Source organism: Clinocottus analis, unplaced genomic scaffold, assembly GCF_023055335.1.
Source record: "Clinocottus analis isolate CAN_PGR_092001 unplaced genomic scaffold, fCliAna1.0.p SCAF_17, whole genome shotgun sequence".
Lineage (NCBI taxonomy): Eukaryota > Metazoa > Chordata > Actinopteri > Perciformes > Cottidae > Clinocottus > Clinocottus analis.
Genome location: NW_027175898.1, coordinates 14,243,729 through 14,264,233, shown reverse-complemented (window position 1 = coordinate 14,264,233; position 20,505 = coordinate 14,243,729). Strand labels below are relative to the sequence as shown.

The following is a 20,505-nucleotide window of genomic DNA, read 5'->3' as shown; positions in this document are numbered from 1 at the left end:
AGTCTGGATGTATGTATCTATGTTCTGCCACATTATTTTGACAGTCTTTTATTGTTTCTCTCCCCAGAAAATTTGAAGATTGTTAATCTCCAGGGCAGACTGAAGTCCAACAAGAAGCTGGCATCTGAGCTCAGCTTTGATTTCTGTATCGGATCAGTTGGTAAGCTTTTAGATAGAAAGTCTTAGATTATGCGGTCTGTCTTAAGAAATAGAGCTACGAGTTATTCAGTGTAATACCTAACAACAAAACATCCTGACCTTGAAAAGAACTATATGTTTTTTTAAACACCCAGCATGACAGAAAACGGTAGTTTCATATCCAGCAAAGTTGCAGGTTACATTTCCAGTGTGGCTTTTTGTCAACTCATAATGAATTGCATTGTTCCTCTTCATGAAGCTGGCAGTGTTTCAGTGGCTTCCTTGACTCATGGCCTCTTTACCTTTCCTTTCTGACAGTGTGCCTTCAGGACAGCGTCCTGGCCTTCTGGAAACATGGCATGCAAGGAAAGAGCTTCAAGTCTAATGAGGTAAAAATAGATAAAAAGTCTGGCCATACGACTACGACTGCTGGTTTCTTACTATATGGAAATACAAATTTACAAAAACGTCGCGTTTTGATACTGTAACATTTTGTGTCGTCGAGTATATTATCCTCACCTCTTCAGGAGAGGAACACCAGGTTATATGGGTAAACTATTAAATATCCAGTTATAACTTTTGGTGGATTTAGGAGAAATCACAATAGTAAAATATACATTTAAATGTATAATTTGGATGTTTTCTTTCCACACGTTTGAAAGACTGCGTGACAAACTATTTTAATTGAATGTCAGTATCTTAATGGGTTGCCAGTGACAAAAGAAGAGAAGCTGTTGTCACTTCTCTGAATACAAGCTTGTTTGTTCTACACACGAGAACACCTCTGGCTCTGAGTGCTGGCCGTTTATATGCGTTGCGACATGCTGTAGGGGATCTCCCGTGAGATTAGACCTCAGGTGAAGCCAGACACAGTGTCTTTGTGTCGGGCCGAGGTAATGAATTTGTCCTCCTTTCACGGAGGGGTTCCGCGTTCACCTGATCGCGAGTGGCGCACGGCAGCAGCATAAAAGTTCAAGAGATCACGGGGAGGTGAAGCATTCAGTTTTTTTGAAAAGTGATATGGCGATCGGGGGCCAGACTTTTTTTGAAAGCTCGCCGTGTCACACGTGGTCCAGTGGCGCTCGGGTGTAACCAGCCCAGCTTAACAGTTCTCCCACAGCAAGGATTTTTTTGAAATGTCAGCTGCCATGCAAAATTCATGCTCAATCATAAACGAAACCCGTCACGCGACAGGGGAGCAGCACTAAATAATTCAGCCTTTGTCTCGTTATGATTCCTCTCAAAAGCGAAGGCATTCAAGTGGCAGGCCTGCTGATCCGTACGCGCTTCGACGGGGCGCTTCTCTGAACACCCGAGACCTTGTTCTCGTTTAGACTCAAACGGATCATATCTCTCCCGAGGCCAAGAAATTACACCTAGCAGGTGTCACACGCGGACTATCTCCCATCTGTCGGCAACTTTTCATGACATGTCAACCCGCGAGAGTTTGTTTTGAAGGGGCCTTTTGTTCTGTACGCCTCAAAGTGTCGGGCTGCATCTTGTGGCTCAGACGAGTCAGCTCCAGGATTGTACACACACACACACACACACACACACGCGCGCGCGCACACAAACACACACAGAGTCCCTAGAGACGGCACTCAGTTACTTGCAGTCTGTTCAAAAACATATTGACATTTTGTTGCTGAAGACACAACAAGTGATCCCAATGTAAACGGTCACCTTACCACCGAAATTCAAAACACTGTCCGGCAACTTTCTGGCTCTGAAATTGATTGACGGGTCTCTCAAAATACAGACTGACACTGAACAACAGCTAGATGCTAGATGATAATAATAATAATAGTGCTACGAGAGGTTCACGTCAATAATGTTTATTTAACAGCATTTTATTAGCTTTTTATTATTAAGGTAAAATCAACTAAAATTATACATGCCTTATTTCTATAGTTGAAAACACATACTGGGCCTTAAACATATGTACACAGAAATAAAGTAACTTATTTGCAATTGTTTATTTTATCGCTCTGAAGCTGGGCAGACACTGTACAGATTAGGCTGAATTTTAATCTGTGATTGGTCACTCATGCCTGATTTTGGATTGATGTAAAGTTTAAAGAGGACAATTTACTGGTTGTGTGAATGCTCAAACTGTGTTGGATGTTTTTCTTGAAGGTGATAAGATTTGGTTTGCTCTCTTGCAATTTACCCAATTTAATTCCAAGACAGGAGTCACCCACGCTAAAGATTTAGAAGTATGCTCTCATACTACAACACTACTTGTTGATTCATGTGTTTGTAATGCCCCAGAAACACAGAAAGCCAGTTGTCAGTTGTGTTTTTCTTTTCATTCCCCCAGGTGACCCAGGAGATTTGTGATCCAAGCAGAGTCTTCCGCCTCCTCGGCTCTGACAGGTTGGTACAGAGATATTTCCATCTTGATCTGCATCGGTGCAGGCGAGCGATCAAACGCGTCGACTGGATGAGCGTCACAAAAATCTCAAAGGGGCCTCTGCGACGCGTCACCTCATCGACAAACAGGGTTACAGCGAGTGTCCCGCTCTACCTTCCTCACATACCCCATCTTTTCAATACTGTAATGCTGTTGGTATAATTTATCAGCCCCATGATATCAGGCACCCGTGTTATTACTGTCCTCCTTCAGGTCTTATTACCAGGAAACCACCAAACAACCCGCACACCTGCTGTGTTGTGAGCCCACAGCTCATCGCCTGCTGCTTCTGGTGCATCTCTCACTCCCTGCCTCTATTTTTACTCATGAATTCTCTTCATTTGTTCTTAAAATATAGCTTTCAGGTGACTCTAAACACATCTGTTCCTGAATGCACCCCTGACATCATCCTCGAGCCCTCCATCTCTCTTTTTTTCTTCCATTCATTAATGTTAAGCCTGTTAATGGTTTAGATGTGTCAATACATTGTTTGTATATATACATATATATTAAATAATACACAAATGTAATATTTTTTTTAACAAAATAACATTGCATACATAATTATTGTATGCCATGAGGTCCCAGTAGATGTCCTCAAATTAGTCTGGTCTGACCAATAGTCCAAAACCCCAAAAGTTAATCAGTTAGCCATCACATGAGATGAAGCAAAGCGAAAGGATCACTCTCGTTATTGATTAATCAGGTGGGCTACTCTCTTAAGTAATAGATGAAGGGCATAAAACAGACAAAAGCAGTTCATCCTCACATTGGAGAAACCAGGACCAACTCAAGTTTGCTTGGAAAGTGACTAAAATTATGGAAGTACTGTTAAAATAGGTGCAGATACATTTTCATCGTTAATCGACTAACCGTTCGAGCTCTCGACGGATGTCTTGATTGTTGGTTTGAGCTGCGGACTCTGTAGGATGAGATTTAGCTAACACATACACACACACACACACACACACACACACACACACACGCACACACACAGAGGGTCTCAGAGCGTGCTCAGTGACGACTCCCGATGAAGCCGCCATGCCTGTGGCACCGGAGCGAGGCCTCTCTTTGCCCAGCCCGCCATGTTTTATTCACCGCCGCCCGGGCACTGCCAGCCTGGTTTGAGTGTCTCTCCATGCCTCTGTAATTTCATCTGATGGAACGGACAGTAAGGACTGTAGCTTCCCTGCTCGGCTGTCACGACCAAGCGGCATCTGAAGATGCAGCCGCTGACGTCCTGATCCGACTGTGACGTTAGACGAGGACGGTTTACCGTGAGCTGCCCTCTTGAGCAGATCCATACCATTAACATGACGCTTAGAGTTTCGCCATTGGTTGTAAATTAGCAGCATCTCTTTCCCTATTTAATAAAAGTAAGCTTTTACATTTCATTCGTGAAAGTCTGCCTCTTAACCTCAGTATTTTGTCAACATCGGTCATTTCTGGAGAGACATTTTTCTTATTTGGCAATCGGTCAAATCTTAAAAGGATAAATCTCCGATAAACGGTTTTCTACTTTGCAGGTAGCCGTTGTTTTCCATTCATTTACAGACAAAAGTTACATTGGCAGATAGACCAAAACACATCTAAAAACAAGGGCATGCAAACGCCACAGCCAGTAGTAAAGGAATAATTTAACACTTGAGGGAATATGCTCATTCTGTCTTGCAGGTTGTAAAATGACTGATGATTGATACCAAATGATTAAATGTGATACGTCGTTATATTTCTTTTTGATCTGTTGAAACAGCAGGATGTAAAACGTTGTGGTTTTAAAGTCCTGGTAGGGTTTTTATATTAAAAAAAAGTAACCTTTGAACAGAACAATTCTCGCCTTTTCTACCTGTTTCCAGTCTTTATGCTTAAGTTAACCGGCTGCTCACTCTAGTGCCGATTAATACCATAACCTTCTCATCTAACTCCCAGCAAGAATGCAAATTAGTTTGTTTCCCAACATGTTGAAGTATTCCTAAATGGACATGTGATTTATAGTAAATGATAGAAACCCATCAGCTTCCTTGTTGACAATAAACTTAAGTTACAGCCTCAGTTTTACGTTCCACCAGTGACCACGGCCGCCAACTTTTAGTATTTCTGTGTGATGTACTAACTGGTGTGTTTTTTTTTTTTGTGTCGTTTTTTTTGTAGGGTGGTGGTTTTGCAGAGCCGACCCACAGACAACCCCACGGCCCTCAGCAACCTCTACATCTTAGCAGGTCATGAGAACAGTTACTGAGCCTCTCTCCCTCCAGAGGAAAGTGGATGAGATGCCTCCGTTTTGTTTGGGAGAAAGCTCCAGACGTTCAGTGTCAAGAGAAGCGTCTGGTTTAAAACTGTTATTGGGAGCGTTTGTTACTGATCACGGGAATCGACAGGTCAGTAAAAAAAGAGGAGCCTCTTCAGTCTGGATTCATGAGTAGCCTTACACCAGCAACACGCTCATCACAAGCAACAAGGACACCAGTATGAGCAGCAAGTGGAGCGCCAATGACAGCTGTAGTGGACATTATGGACTGAGTTACAAACAAGTTATCTAGCGGTATTATTGACAAAAAGTGCCATTTTTTAAATTCACAAGAATTTGTGATTGTATTAGCGACACAGTGGGAGATTTATTGTGTTATTGTCTGTAACATGTCACTCATAATCAATGCCAGTGGCAACCGTTAGCAGGCTTGAGAGGAGAATGTTCAAGCCCTGTAGTCAAACTAATAGCACCGTTTAAACAGAAACCCAAGTGCATTGTGGGTTATTTCAGCAATATTTATTAACCTCATGCTAAGTGATAGGGTATGTTTGATTTACGGGCCGTATTAACAGACCGTGCAGTCCTGCTGCGTGAGGTTTAACTACCTAGTGAACCATTATTGAGGAGCTTTGGGTTATTTTTTACCGCTATGTAATATAGTCGCATCTCTCCCGCTCTGCTGCATTTTTAGAAGTTGGATATAATGTACATTTTTTTTCTTTACTTTCCTCTTTTATAGACCTTTTACTTCTCATTATTTGCACCATGTAAGCACTTTTGTACATTTTTTTATTTAAAATAAAATGACAAAATGAGGGACAATGCTAGGTTTTTGCTAACATCTTTGCATTCCCTTCGCAAAATGTTTAATGTATGCTGTTTTTTTTGTAATAAAAAAAGCTGTTAACAAGATAACACGGATGGATTCTGCTTTATTTTTTTGTGTTTTATGAGATTTTATTAATGCAACTCAGATGATGATGATGATTGCAGAGTTTCTCCTCAGTGATGACGAGGGTCCAATGGGAGGAACAGAGGAATACAGGTGAGTATTAGTTTCCATTATTTCACCGTTTAGTCTGCCGTTCCTCTGACATCATACACCTGCAGTAGTTAGCCTCGATGTGACAGGACAACATGCTAAGTGTACATTTCACTCATGTCATGTGATGTCAGACCGATTTGGTTGTCTTCAACGTCGCCAAAAACGTGAAAAGGACTCAAAGAGCGTAAGAAAATACATCCTGGAAGGGTAAAAGTGTGCAGCACAGACTCCCCTACCTCGACTAAGTGATGTCAGATTCAGGTTTTGTAAGGACAGGAGCTTCAGGGAATTCCCCCTCAGAGTGGAAGGTTGTTTACCTGTGTGGGAGTTTTCCCTGATTGTACTCGACTGGAGGAGGCTGTCGTTCAGCCGTCTCTGTTTTTAATCACGTCTCTGACACTCGCTCTGTCAGGTGTGAAAATCTACTAATCTATAAAAATTTGAGAAAAAAAAAAAACTGGCTTTTCTGCATTTTGCTCATAGAGGTGGACTCAGTCACCTGTTCCTATGGGAACTGAGGTGGAAAAGGTGAAAAAATACGTCAAGTTGAGTCAGTGGAAAGGACCGGATGTCCCGTGATTTCACCTTCAAAATAAAATCAAGAAACAAAAATGACAGGTTTGTGCTAACGGAGCCGATTTAGTCTCTGCGTCTGTATTGTAAGTTGTATTGTTGTGTTGGGAAGTAAAGTACATTTACTTGTGTTCGTGAATACAATTTTGAAGTACTTGTTCTTTACTTGAGTATATCATTTTCTGCTACTTCTTTCTGCAAGTTTTTCACTTTTCACGCCTCAACAAATATTTGATAACTTTGCTTACTTTGCAGATTATGATTAATATTACAAGATCTAATCAAATAATAGGGTTATTTATGAGAACTTTATAGATTTATGAGGGCTAACGTCACAACCTACCTAACAGAAAAATAAAAGAATTATAAATTATGACTGTAATTTAGGCAATGTTTTTCTACTTTTACGTCAATTATTTTTTTTGACATTGTGATACTTCTACTTTTAAGTCAAAGTTCTGTGTATTTTTTTCCAGCTGCAGAATAAAACAAAAAAAAATTTGATAAACGATTATTTAGGTTCAGAAGGCTCCCGGTACATTTAAACTCTTTGGGCAGTTAATTACCCATAAGTCATGGAAGTAAAGGTGACGGTTGCTCATTGTCACGCTTTATTTTGAAAAGCGTGGCCGGATGTGGTTCATTCTGTCCGCCTTGACTCTTTAAAAGCTGCCGCTTCTTGTGTCTGCAGGGACAGTTGAGCTGTGTTTGGAAGAAGCAGCTCCTCACTGACTGAGCTCCTGACTGACGGACATCTGCCAGCATTTTCACTCAAAGTAAGTGTTTCACATTTACATTTCATGCATTTCTCATTTGAATCTTTAAATGTGACCCGCTTGTTTCATGGGGAAACTTTGCTCCTGCTACAAGATGATAGTAACTATTTCTTCATCACAAACAAACCTCCAGTGTCAGGTACAAACATGCAGCCTGAGCTGTTTATTCATGCTTTTTTAAATATTATTTCATTTTAAAATAAGTGCAGCACTTTGATTTAATTCCCCTGGCTGTTCATTTGTGTTTATTTGTCTCCACTCTGGTTTCCTCCCCCAGGGAAATGACCTAATATACTTTGCATTGCAAATTGTTTCGTTACGCAGTCTACCTGTCGGGAGACGGGTGTAATGTTGCCTCTAAGCAATCAAATCTATCTGTTGCAGGCAGTTTAAGAGCAAGAATGTAGATTCCCCTACATTAAACACTGGGTGTATTTTATAGTTTTGATCAAAATTAGTCGATGCATGAAAATCTCTTTGTGCTTTTCAGTGTATTCAGATGATTCTGCATGGCATGTTTTTCATTATAATGATGCAGAAGTGAATGTAAATGTCTGTCACGATATAAAAAGACACAGAAATGGATCTAAATCTATTTTATGTTGAGGAAAAGCATCAATGTATCTTTTCCAGATGTGACCCATCCCTCATATTGGGTGCTTTTTGTGGATTTATTCCATCTTTAATGGAGTGAACTCCAGGTAGTCACTCTTCTTCTCTGCATCCCGACTGAGAGAAACCTCCCTGCGTCTCTTCACAGAGCTGCAGACACAATCCTGCCTCCTTGAACTCTCCTGGGGGAGAAAAAAGAAAAGTGTCTTCATCTTTTCGGATGTCTGACGGTCCAGCCTGAGGATGGAGAAGTACGAGAAGATCGCAAAGATCGGAGAGGGCTCCTACGGCGTCGTCTTCAAGTGCAGGAACAGAGACACGGGCCAGATCGTCGCCATCAAGAAGTTTGTGGAGTCGGAGGACGATCCCATCATCAAAAAGATCGCACTGAGGGAGATCAGGATGCTGAAGGTGACGACACATTCATATCCATAACTTCCTCTGAGTCTTCTCACAAAAAAAAACCTTCACTGGCATTAAACTGATGAAGCAGGGAAATCCAGGTTTACCAGACAAGGGACGTGTGTTTCTGCAGGAAAGGTTTAGTCGAGATAAGATGCACTTTAAGGGCTTTTACTTATATTATAGCACTTTAACTTTGGCCTTCTTGAAGAAATGTACTTTCTTGATTCTTGTTGTTCTGAGTTTGTACTCATGGACGAATGCACTTATTGTCAGTTCAACTTTTAGGAGAAAATACAAAATAGTAATATAAGGTAAAACATATTGACATACTAAGTAAAAACTAACAAAGTGAGTGATATTTAAGTTTATCTAGTTATGAGAATAAAAGCGCTGAAAAGTCAAATTTTGTCCAAAAAAATCACATCTGGTTTTTTCTTATTTTTCTTGCTTCCATACAAGTTTTTAAATCTACTTTAAATTAATGCAAACTACCACCAATATTTCATGAAACTAAATACTACTATGTCTGTTTTTTATTAACAAAACTAACCTTGAAGCTTTTATTCTTTGTTGTTGTCAGAGTTCAGTCTCTTATCATTTCTATTCACTACTATTATATATTCCACCTTGGAAATACAATATAACGATGAACAGCCAATCAAAAACCTCCTATAATAACATGAAGCAACACTTTTTCTTTTACCTTTTTAGATTTGACCTTTTTAAAGATGCAAATCCTGTTTATAGCGTCTTCGTTCTCTGCCAGCGGCGGCAGGAGGGACAGACGCAGTTAATTCTGCAGACAGAGGGGAGGCATTTTTGTAGCTGCTGCACAGAGAAAAGAGCAGCGATCAAAAGAGGTTTACAGGGTTGTAATCAAACCGAGCCAAAGCCCTGCAGAGTCCGGACCCACCGAAGGACCTAAATTAGGATGTGAAACGTCTGTAAAATGTAACAGGAAATGAGAAATTGAAAAAGACTTAAGCACCGAGTCGACACAAGTGTTCCGGCTTGTCAAAGTGTGTTCGGCTATAAAAGTCTGGTTCAGACTTTGGATGCAAGATAAATATCTATGTCAGTGAATTGACCTTAAATCAGTACATGATTAGAGATTTAATCCTCTTGGAAATAATCAGAAACATCAGCGACTGCAAGTTCTCCATCTTTCTTTTTAAAGCAAAGGCTGAAACCAGTTTGTTTCCTGTCGCCTGATGGTGATCAAAGGTGCGCTGGTACAGTCCTTGGTGGTTTAATTAGTCATGCGCTGGGTGGGCGTGTCCGCGGCCTGCTGGACACCAAGAGCTCATGAATAGGACGGGATGGCGGACAGGTCGTCAGTGGCAACAGCATGTTTATTACCGTGTGTGAAGAGTTTAGTGTGTTTGATGAGAGCAAACCACAGACGGTTCTCTAACCAGCAGCCTGCACTGGTGCACTAGTTTCACTGAACTGGTGTTTGCGTGGACGTCACTGGAAGTCGGCTTTATTGGCCATGTGTGTTTACACATACGTGGAATTTGACTCTCGCTCTCATCGTGCATGTACACATATTACATACAATAAATAATATACATGTATTAAAGACATTAAAGACAGCAGAGTAGTGCAGATGGAGTCTGGTCAGCTGTTCATCAGACTGACGGCCAGTGGAAAGATGCTGTTTCTGTGTCTGGTGGTTTTGACGTCTGTGCTAAGACTTCTTCTTCTTCTTCTTCTTCTTCTTCTTCTTCTTCTTCTTCTTCTTCTTCTTCTTCTTCTTCTGTGGTTTGTCTCCCCGCAGCAACTGAAACACGCCAACCTGGTGAATCTGATCGAGGTGTTTCGGCGCAAACGAAAGCTTCACCTGGTGTTCGAGTACTGCGACCACACGGTGCTCAACGAGCTGGACCGGCACCCTCGAGGGTGCGTGTTGCTCCAGAAGACGTCTGGTTCTTTTACTTAAACCTCAGTGGAGGAATACTTTATTCAAAGTTTTCTGAATAATGTATATTATGGATTTGATCAGCTATTTCTTTATTATTCCTGCAGTGTAAAGTGCACACAACACAGAGTGAAAGTAAAAACGAGTGATACATAAACAGTAAAACAGTCATGCAAATAAAAACGGTAAAGAATGCACGATAAATATATTTTAGAAAATGTTATAAAATAGTAATAAATGTTGCCATAATTACTGTTTGATAAGTCCAAACCCCCAAAAATATTTAAATTCAAATAATTCAAAGGAAAATCTGCAGCTGGAACTATCAAATGTTTTCATATGAAAAATTAATTCACTCAAATAGTTGCCAGGTCATTTTTTCGCAGTGGATTAATCGGTTTATCATTTTAGCTGTGTAAAGTAATTAATACTGTGAAAGAAAGTACAATATGAAAAACAACATGCATGAGGAGATAATAAATAAACTTAATTATAATCCACTCCAGAAAACACTTAATAGTTTAAAATAAATATTCAGAAACACTTTGGATGACTCTCATGTCTCTAATGCCTTCGAAGCAAATAATCTGCTCATAAATATTCATAATGACTTGAAGCAATAATCATAATACCTTTAATTATGACATATAATAGACTTATTAGGATTATTGCTGTAGAGCATTGTGAATACAGAGTGCTCATAACTATACTTATACAGCGCTACAAGCAGATCATAGCGCATCATAAGTATGTTTATAATGCATTATAGAAATGTTTGTACTAACACAGAATTAACGCTCAGCACTTTCTGCAAAGCAGAAAAAGTTCTAGACGCTTATATCATATTTCAGCTATTTGAGGACTTTTCCGTCTCTGAAGTGAGCTCACCGCTCTGCTGTCACGCCGAGAGGCCGACAGCGTGAGTCTGCTTGTGATGTGTACTTTCCATTATCTCTGCATTACACGTGTACTGAGCGTCCAGCGGGCTTTGTGTCCGGCTGGACGGGCACAACGCTCGTCTCTCTGGAAGCTGACCCGCTCTCTGTGGAATGTTTACAGTGATGCTCTCCCAGAATGCATTGCTGGCGGGAAGCCGGCGGGCCACATTTTACACGGAGTGTTTTCGCTGTCTGACTCCCCCCCCCTCACCCTGCCTCTCCCTCCATATGGTCCTGGCCTGTAGCCTCCTGGACACGGAGGGTTCAAAAGAAGAGACAACAAAGTGGGGCGAAGGGGGCGGGGCTTGTCATTAATTGCCCCGTCGCGGGGCTCGATTTAGCCATTTCCACGGCAACGCGGATGGATGGCGGTCCCTGAACCAACAAAAGCCTCAGTGTTGAGCGGTGGAGACGGGGCTCTGTCCTCCACAGAGAGGAGACGCGTCCGACAAGACGGCAGAGACAGTGATCTCTGCCGTCCGTGCTTCTGTTGTTGGATTCATCTAACAAACACATTTTCACATCTCAGGACAGAAACTTTGTTCTGTTCGTCCAGACTGAAAACAAACATTGGATGTTTTCGTACGTCCCCCAGATGATGAATCCCTCTGCTTTTGTGACCCTCTGTTTCTTCCTCCTGCACCTTGAGGTTGACCTTAAGACTTTTTAGTGAAATATCTCGACAACTATCAGATGGATTGTCTTGGAATTTGACGTTAATGTTCTCCTCGGGACGAATTGTCATTGCTTTTAGTGATGCTCTGACTTTTACTTCATCATCATCACCTATAGCAAGAACATTCCCATCATCCTCGGCTGGAGGCCAATTTGTGCTTAGTGCTAAATTAGCAAATGTAACAGGATGAACATGTGACCATAACCTGCTAAGCATCGACACGTTAGCGAGGCTTGAATTAATAAAAGTGAAAAGATGAGTCTGATAAACCAAGTATGACGTTTTTACGTCACAAAATATACACAAAATAATGCCAATTTCTCTAAAGTTACCGACCTAGCCTTGTCAATAACCATAAAAACAAAAACCCATATTTCATTTTTTAGAAAGATATTTATAAAGAAAAATAAACGCAATCAAAGAACATCTTTCTGGATTTTCACCAACTGAAAACAATCACTTTCTGCGTGTTTGCGGTCAAAGTTTTTACCCAGAAACGTCCTGAAGGCATCAAAATAAGAACATTTGGGAAGTTATTTTGGTGTATATATGATTTTTTTAAACCGTAGCTTGATTACAAGCAAAAATATTTGCACACGATTCTCTAACTGGACATTTTCTGCAGCTTTCAGCCGCAGGTCATGTCCTTCATCAGGTGATGGCGTCTTGAGAATAAAGAAGTCGATACTGGATCTGAAACCGTGGTGTTCTGTTGCTCAGTGAAGGGATTAATAATCGCACCACGTCGACTTCCTTCCTTCTTGCAGGGTCCCGGAGCACCTGGCGAGAAGCATCACCTGGCAGACGCTGCAAGCCGTCAACTTCTGCCACAAACAAAACGTAAGTGAGGTGACTCCTTCTCGTCGGTTCCTCCTCGTTCTCGTCTCTTCGTGAAGTTTAAAGTTTGTGTTTTCAGTGGTTGAAGCTTCCCTTCAGCTTGTTTTTGAATTCCTCGGTTCTCCTCCCACCAAGCTCCTCTGCTTTATGGCTCTTTTTACAACAAGGATTCTTTCCCCTTGGCTGAGCAGCAGTTAATGTATCACCAAGACACAACAAATACTACAAGGGCCCCCGTTTAACAGCACTGTCTCTTTCTCCTTTTACGGTTTCTCACACGGGCCCCTTTCATTCTCCGCATCGCACAACCACGAAGTATCCGAGAACTCTGTTTAGAGAGTTAACTTCTCCGTTTTCTGTTCCCGCAGTGCATCCACAGAGACGTCAAGCCGGAGAACATTCTCATCACCAAACACCAAGTCATCAAACTCTGTGACTTTGGCTTCGCGAGGATTCTCAGTAAGTTTGAAGCCGCACTGAACTTTTGTAAACGGCGACACCTGGTGGACACTTCCATGTTGCATTCAGGGGCAATGCTGCGTTTAAAGCCTTTAAACTCTGTGGAAGCCCATTTCTGACACAAAAATAAATAAATTATGACAACAACCAAAAAAAAAGTCTGAATTATGACCCAAAAAAAATTTTTTTTTGCTCAACTTTTTTTTTGTCATACTTTTTTTTTTTTGGTCGACTTTTTTTGTCATGGCTTTTTTTTGTCATACTTTTTTTTTGGTCGACTTTTTTTTGTTATGACTTTTAAAAAAAAAAGTTTTAATTATGATTTTTTTTTTTTTTTCTTTGTCGGGACTTTTTTTTCTTTTGTCATACTTTTTTTTTGGTCGACGTTTTTTATGTTATGACTTAAAAAAAAGTTTTAATCATGATTTTTTTTTTCTTTGTCATGACTTTTTTTCTTTTTTCTCATACTTTTTTTTGTCATGACTTTTAAAAAAAGGTTTTAATTATGTTTTTTTTGTGTGTGTCATAATTATGACTTATGAACATGTGCAAATGGTTTAGTCATCGTATGAAAGGCATATCTGTCAGCGAATGGACCCAGTGTCAGAGTGTAACATGGTGCGCGCGTCCTCCCTCCAGCCGGCCCGTGTGACTACTACACAGACTACGTGGCCACGCGTTGGTACCGGGCTCCCGAGCTGCTGGTGGGAGACACTCAGTACGGCGCTCCGGTGGACGTCTGGGCGATCGGCTGCGTGCTCGCTGAGCTGCTGTCGGGGATGCCGCTGTGGCCCGGCAAGTCTGACATGGACCAGCTGTACCTGATCAGGAAGACTCTCGGTGAGTCAATCAGCCCGCCGCCTTTCTGGAACCCGCAGATACAAACTGTACCGGGAGTATTTTAGGACCAAAAACAACAATATCTCCATAAAAGGGACAATAACGTTGTCATTTATTGTCTCATATTGGAACTAAAATGTCATTAAATGGTGATACATGGTTGTTAGACAAGTCTTTCAGGCTTCATAAGGACAGAGCTTTATCATTTACTGTGTACACTGTTCACTTTTATGCAATCAATCATCAATCTTTAAAGTAATGAATATGGATTATCAGGATTTAATTAGTCACAGATGTGAGAAAAAACATGGTAAAGGATGGAAAAACATCTTTCCACTGTCATGAAAGTCTTGTGAAGTTTATGGTGGATGAATGAAATTGTAAAATATCCACAACTGAACAATAACACTGAGCGTGAATACATCCACAGGAGGAATTTGAGACGAGTTGTGTTCATCTTTCTTGTCCTCTGCAGGAGATCTGATCCCTCGCCACCAGCAGGTCTTCAGCAACAACCAGTTCTTCTGTGGAGTTTCCATCCCAGAGCCGCAAGAGATGGTGAGACACACAGATGTGCTCCAGCTGCCTGAACGCATGCATCGACATGAGCTGCAGTCTGATGGGTCTTTGTGTAAATTGTGTAAAAAAAGGGTGTTTTTTTCCAGTTAACTCTGCACACAGTTTGTTGAGGGATCACAAAAGTGAACAAACATATTCAATGCAAAGTCAGTTTTATTTGTCAATTCTTCCATTTGTGCAAACAAACAGAAGATTTAAAAGCACTTTCACACAAAAAAATACAGTGTCTTTGTCATTTTTTTCTTTCCGCAGGAACCTTTGGAGCAGAAATATCCAAATCTCTCACATCAAGCTCTGAGTCTCATGAAGGTAACGACGATCCATTTCATGTTTTAATACACACTACATTGACAAGCTTTGTACATTCAAGTTTAGATTTGAATCCACTGAAATGTGCATTTTATTTAAACAGATTTCTTTCAATGTTTTAAGAAAACCGTAAAAGTATGACTTGCATTACATTTGGGGACAACAAACGCTCCATTATGTTAGTCGCTTGTATGATTCTGACCACAACCAGACGGCTGTATTTGATGGTCATTGAGAAACTGGCGGTTCTGATGCTTCAGGGCTGTCTGAGGATGGACCCGTCCGAGCGGCTGACCTGCGAGCAGCTCCTCCAGCAGCCGTACTTCGACAGCCTGCGAGAGAAGAGCTGCGGCACGTCTCGAGAGCAAGACCGCTCCAGCAACAGGAGGACGCGTCTACCTCGCAAACACCTCCCCCCCGGGGTCAGTGGCACCTTAAAACAACCAGTGAGCTGCCACATACGGGTGTCAGTGGGTTTTAAAATACTGCAGTCAGTTGTAGAGGTCTGCAGGGAAAGAATATTCTCGCATGTGCAAGAGATGGACGTGTACATTTTGCATGGAAAGAACATGTTACAAATCAAAAGCTTCAGTATATTGACCAAGATTTAAATGATGAAAAAGTTTAAAATATAGAATTTACTGATCTTGAAACCTAGCCAGAAAATTAGGATCATATTATTCCACTATAAATAATAATAATTCATATAAGAACTACTTTTAATATACGACCGTGTGCTCTTACTGTTTTTATTTATTTTAAATGTTGTGTAAAGTGACTTTGAGTACTGAGAAAAGCACTATATAAATTAAATCCATTATTATAATTTTTATTATTAAAAGTCTAAGAACACAAATTTAAACTAAAACGAATAGAAAAGGACGCAGGTGGGAATGCAGTGCTACTTATTGTGTATTTTGAAATGTGTACATGAGCTAATGGACGGGAACTAAACTTTCCCCTGACTGTTCCCGACCTTTTAGCTGATTTAGTAAGAATTGTAGAATTATCAAACTGAAAAATATCTCAATTAAGTTACATATTACAACTCTTTACATCTCAAATAATTGTGTCCATGTAATCTCAAGCTGCTCTGAAACTTCGTCGCTGAAACTGCATTTATTTGTCCTTCCCTGCAGTATTTGCCGCAGCTCACCAGCAGCAGCATCTTCCCAGTTTTGGACAACAAGAAGTACTACAACAACCTGCGCAAATTCAACTATCACCTACCGAACATCTGAACCGCAGCTGGGTCAAACCCGACAAGCGGCCGCTCCTGAGAACTGCAGGTTCTGGCGGCACCTTGAGAGGATTCGACCCCAGCAGGTTGTTAGTTGACCGCGTGGCTTCGTGTGTCGGGGCGTCTCTCGGTGCTGACGTCAGTCCGATGCTCTGGATCCCGACACGCGTCACGCACGTTGCCTCCGTTTCAAGCTGAAACTCGTAGTCGCAGAGTAGACTGAAGATAAAACTACGACGTCCTGCCTTGCCTGCCAAATGTTTTTTCTTTTTTTAAATATATAATGATGGACTATTTAAAAAGAGTGACATGTTTTTGATAGTGAGTTTTATGACTTGCATAAGTTACAATGTAGGACACAAACTATGACTCATGAGCATTTCTGAAACTATTTATTGACGCCGGGAGTGAATATTCCTTTAACCCACATTGAGTAGCGTAACGCAGTAACAATACACACATTGTACTCTTCATGTCTGGAACTCTGGTGCTCAGGATGTCCACAGCCATCTGTCTGTCCTCAGATGTTGTACAAATGCCAAATGAATCTCAAGAGAAATGGTGGAAAAGACTCAAAGTCCTTTTGCATTTATTTCACAAATAGTTTTTCTCTTTGTACCCGCATACGGAGTAATCTTTATTACCCTGAACGTTGAGAATATGATAAACTACAGAATAGTTCAATCTATTGAGAACAGCTGCTGTCAACAAAATAAAGTGCTTTAACATTAATCTTTGTCACGCCGTTTCTTCATTGAAGCTGAGAGGGGACACAACTATGAACGACAAGCCCCTCGGCCCTTTAGAACAAGGCGTCCATGTTTTACGATTATGACGAATAGGAAGTTGTTTCTCAGTCCAGGTCGAGCGATATGTCCAGACGCGGGAGCGCCGTTTGGAGTCTATCTACTGTCGTCTGTCTGTCGTTGATCCCCGGAAGATCGCTGAGAAACAGATGCTCCAGATTCCTGCGCGGGATTAAAGCATTAATTAAAACTTGTAAACTAACTCAACGAAATATATTACTCTGTTCCAACAAATGGAACCTGTATAATTTACCTTTTTTTTTAATTTTTAGATGGTGAAGACTCACCTGAGCTGGTGCAGGGCGACGAGGCCTTTGTCAGTCACATTTCCACACGACACCACCTCCATCCTGTTCAAAGTCTCCTGCAGGCTCTCTATGGAGCTCAGCCTCTCCAGGCAGCCGTCCTCGATGTAGATGCACTTGTTGAACTTGATTTCCTCCACGTGTTTCAAATCATCTGAGAAAAGAACAAGAAAAATGCGAGACCAGGACACTCCACGCACTAACTCTGCGTGGACTCTGGGTTTAAAGTGCGTGTCATCCGTGTAAAAGACGCCACTCTCTTGCGTCACTTTTGGACAATCCATCTGGGAAAGATGGGCTGTCGCCATCGCCTTTCCTTTCTTGTTAACAAAGAGGGGAATCGCTTTCAGGTCAACAGTCGAGGTCAAGCTCATGTTAACATACTTAATGCAACATTTACACTTTCTGAGCCGAGCTTTAATCTTTGATTAGAGCTCGGCTCTCCGGTCTGGTAATCCAACATCGATAGGCCCGGGGATCGAAACCGAACACTGACCAAAATATCTACAGAGAGAATCGCAGGCTGAGTCAAATCGCGATTTTGACCAATTTTGAAGGCTCTGTTATTGTACAGCTGATTTGTAGGAAAATATTCTTGGAGTATTTCTTAAAATAAAGAGAACCCAGCATGTTGTAAAACGTCAAAACTTGAGTAAAGCCATTGTTAAAAAGTGTCAAATGATTCTCTATTTTAAACCATAAAAGCTAATGATAAAGTGAGTAATTAAGTGTTAATTTAAACAAGTTACTGAAAACTTCCTGCATGCTACATGTTAGTTTGTTAACTTGCAAACGATAGCATGCTAATTCACAAAATAGGACATGCTAACCGTCTCTTCAAAGCGTATATTTGGTCAAACAGGCTCATAAATACTTATTAGGTTAGCTGTAAAATGCTATGGTTTGTTAATCATGTCTCAATGCACAGACAAGCCTAAATAAGTATCTCAGGAAGTGGACCGGGGGGAACAAAACAAAGTTAAATCTGACAATGTAACTTTGAGATGAGCCTGACAAGTTATATCTAAAATGTCAACAATATTACAGCTGATAAAGTCTTTGTATTTAGTAAAGAATATGGCCTCAATGGGCTTTTGGATCTAAGAATAGCAACGTTTTCTCTTCATGTTTCATCTTACCACTGAATTAGTTTTCTCTTGTTAAATATGCAGGTGCATGGAACTGAGAGTGGTACAATTCACAAGGAGAGGAAGACAATATTCTCCACGCTGTAACACTGACCCAGGTGGTCAAACCCTCTGTACATGATGCAGGATTCAGTGGCGTCGATGGCCTGGATCTTGTATCTGCCCAGAGGCCCGGTTGGCAGTCCGTTGTAGTCGTGTTGCCAGCGATCGAAACCTTGAAACCTCACTTTGGCGCCGCACCTCAGCAGCCACTCCGCTGCGGCTCGGTCCGGACCGACAGCTTTGATCCTTTCGTAGTCCACCCTAAGAGAACAACAACAGCAACACTCAAAGAAGGAAAGACGTCCATGACATGTAACGTGACGGGTCACACAGGAGGGAACAAGAGGGCGGCACTGGTGAAACCAGAGCAAATCATACACTGTTTGTTTTTTTATCAAGTAAAATACCATAATGGCTGGTTGTAACTTCATGAATGTGAGGATGTGTGTGTGTGTTTCTCAACCAGGATACTTTGGGTGTTTGACACTTTATGGACTACAGTATATTTAAAAAATAAATAAATAGAAATGGCAAAAGTTTCAACACAACATTTTTTATATTTAAATGTCACAAAAACCAACAATTCTCTCACAATAATATATTCAGCTTGATAAGATACATTGTGAATGTGTGATTATGTGAAATAGTTCAAAATGATCAATTTTCTGGTTGTAAGGGCAACAATCAGTTGTACATTTCTTTGTGACCATTCTGCAGAGTTGTGATTAATGTTATGTCTAGTGTATGTTTTACATCTATATAATTAATGGTTATTTTAACAAACTTTTTTAGAAAATACCTGTAAAGCATCTTTCTTTCTTAAATAATCTTGATTTGCAAATGTTTGTCATTTGAATACATCAACATATTGTAATAACAAATACAATGTATGCACCCTTACTGATATGAATGAATGAATGAATGAATGAATGAAAAGTACTTTATTAATCTCCAAGGAGAAATTTTTTGTCGTACTAGCAGCATCCCAATGCCGTAAACTAAGTTAAACACACAGATGATAAAATAAAAATAAATAATAACAGGAACAGCGGGTAACAGATGTATGCATAAGTAAGAAATAAGTATAAACATATATATACACCTACATGCAAGCAAGCGGAATGGATACATATATATATATATACATACATCCGCACACATATACATACACACATACATACATATCTACATATGCATATATACACACATACATACATATACACATACACATACATATACATATATACAAACATATACATATACACATATACATATATACATACATACACATACACATACCTACACATACACACCCACCCGTGGCCCACACACATACATGTACACATATATACATACACACATATACATATCTATACACATACACACGCATACACATATACATACATACACACACATATACATACATACACATACATACATATGCATGCATGCATGCATGCATACATACATACATACATACATACATACATACATACAAACATACACATACTCACATGTACACATACATATACACATACACATGTGCAAAACATACACAACAAGCAAAAGTATAAAGGGTGTGCACAATTTAAAACAGTCAACAAAAACATTACAACCTACATGAAGTCTTATTGCAAGACTGGACTAGCTCTTGCTTGGTTTACCTAATATACTGAAAGTATCACACATAAACATAGTGTGTGTTTGAGATAAACTGTGTAGTGAGTGCTTTGTCATTGTATAGACTGTTACTAACATGTCTGTTCATGCACTGCTGTGCAGCCATTAATCCATACATATTGGATCCATTAATAACGTTGTCTCACTTGTTGAAGACTGCATTGAGCCAGCCCCAGAAGTGTCTGCGGCTCCTCTCCCTCTGACCCACAGCACACTGCACAGCCCTCGATAGAAGCCTCATATCTGAAAAAATAAAAATACTAATAAATTACACCACCGTACTACTATTATATTACTAGTAAACTACGGTTTGAGTCCGTTAAACAAACGACTGAAACTGTGTCGCAGCGGAACCAGATGAAATAATCTCACCTGCCCTCCAACAAGCGAGCGGGACTGTTTACAAGTGAGACGCGGCCATTGCTGTAACCTCTGACCCGGTGACGTCAAGAAAACGCGCCCTGCCATTGGCTGAACCGGAGCGTAATAGGGGGCGTGGCCAGGTCTCTTCT

General features: G+C 40.6%; 3 protein-coding genes across 6 annotated transcripts in view; 2 read left to right on the top strand and 1 right to left on the bottom strand.

Moving 5' to 3' along the window:
• Positions 1 to 5,717, top strand: part of map4k5 (mitogen-activated protein kinase kinase kinase kinase 5) — a 28,147-nt gene extending 22,430 nt beyond the window's left edge. For all 4 annotated transcript variants that reach the window (XM_068580323.1, XM_068580321.1, XM_068580320.1 and 1 more), the window contains 4 exons: positions 68 to 160; positions 457 to 527; positions 2,459 to 2,514; positions 4,703 to 5,717. In XM_068580323.1, the coding sequence (XP_068436424.1) occupies positions 68 to 160; positions 457 to 527; positions 2,459 to 2,514; positions 4,703 to 4,790 (308 nt within the window). In that variant the 3' untranslated portion in view covers positions 4,791 to 5,717. The remainder of the gene's footprint in view (positions 1 to 67; positions 161 to 456; positions 528 to 2,458; positions 2,515 to 4,702) is intronic.
• Positions 5,718 to 5,814: 97 nt separating this feature from the next.
• On the top strand, positions 5,815 to 16,727 carry cdkl1 (cyclin dependent kinase like 1 (CDC2 related kinase)). Its single transcript, XM_068580767.1, has 12 exons — positions 5,815 to 5,847; positions 6,331 to 6,465; positions 7,112 to 7,196; positions 7,957 to 8,219; positions 9,994 to 10,115; positions 12,516 to 12,588; positions 12,954 to 13,044; positions 13,684 to 13,884; positions 14,360 to 14,442; positions 14,716 to 14,772; positions 15,033 to 15,194; positions 15,912 to 16,727. Exons 4-12 carry the CDS (start codon positions 8,052 to 8,054, stop codon positions 16,011 to 16,013), a joined length of 1,059 nt encoding a protein of 352 aa, XP_068436868.1. The 5' UTR covers positions 5,815 to 5,847; positions 6,331 to 6,465; positions 7,112 to 7,196; positions 7,957 to 8,051; the 3' UTR covers positions 16,014 to 16,727.
• On the bottom strand, positions 16,392 to 20,430 carry dmac2l (distal membrane arm assembly component 2 like). Its single transcript, XM_068580768.1, has 5 exons — positions 20,366 to 20,430; positions 20,140 to 20,236; positions 18,366 to 18,574; positions 17,106 to 17,277; positions 16,392 to 16,980 (listed from the first exon to the last, which is right to left on the bottom strand). Exons 2-5 carry the CDS (start codon positions 20,232 to 20,234, stop codon positions 16,866 to 16,868), a joined length of 591 nt encoding a protein of 196 aa, XP_068436869.1. The 5' UTR covers positions 20,235 to 20,236; positions 20,366 to 20,430; the 3' UTR covers positions 16,392 to 16,865.
• Positions 20,431 to 20,505: the final 75 nt, after the last annotated feature.

Excerpts from the sequence above, each read along its gene's own strand:
- cdkl1 (XM_068580767.1), top strand. The coding sequence starts at position 8,052 with ATGGAGAAGTACGAGAAGATCGCAAAGATCGGAGAGGGCTCCTACGGC. Across the intron at positions 10,116-12,515 it reads CTGGACCGGCACCCTCGAGG|GGTCCCGGAGCACCTGGCGA; the intron begins GTGCGTGTTGCT and ends TCCTTCTTGCAG. Across the intron at positions 15,195-15,911 it reads GCAAACACCTCCCCCCCGGG|TATTTGCCGCAGCTCACCAG; the intron begins GTCAGTGGCACC and ends CCTTCCCTGCAG.
- dmac2l (XM_068580768.1), bottom strand. The coding sequence starts at position 20,234 with ATGAGGCTTCTATCGAGGGCTGTGCAGTGTGCTGTGGGTCAGAGGGAG. Across the intron at positions 17,278-18,365 it reads CAGAGGGTTTGACCACCTGG|ATGATTTGAAACACGTGGAG; the intron begins GTCAGTGTTACA and ends TTCTTTTCTCAG. Across the intron at positions 16,981-17,105 it reads GTCGCCCTGCACCAGCTCAG|GAATCTGGAGCATCTGTTTC; the intron begins GTGAGTCTTCAC and ends AATCCCGCGCAG.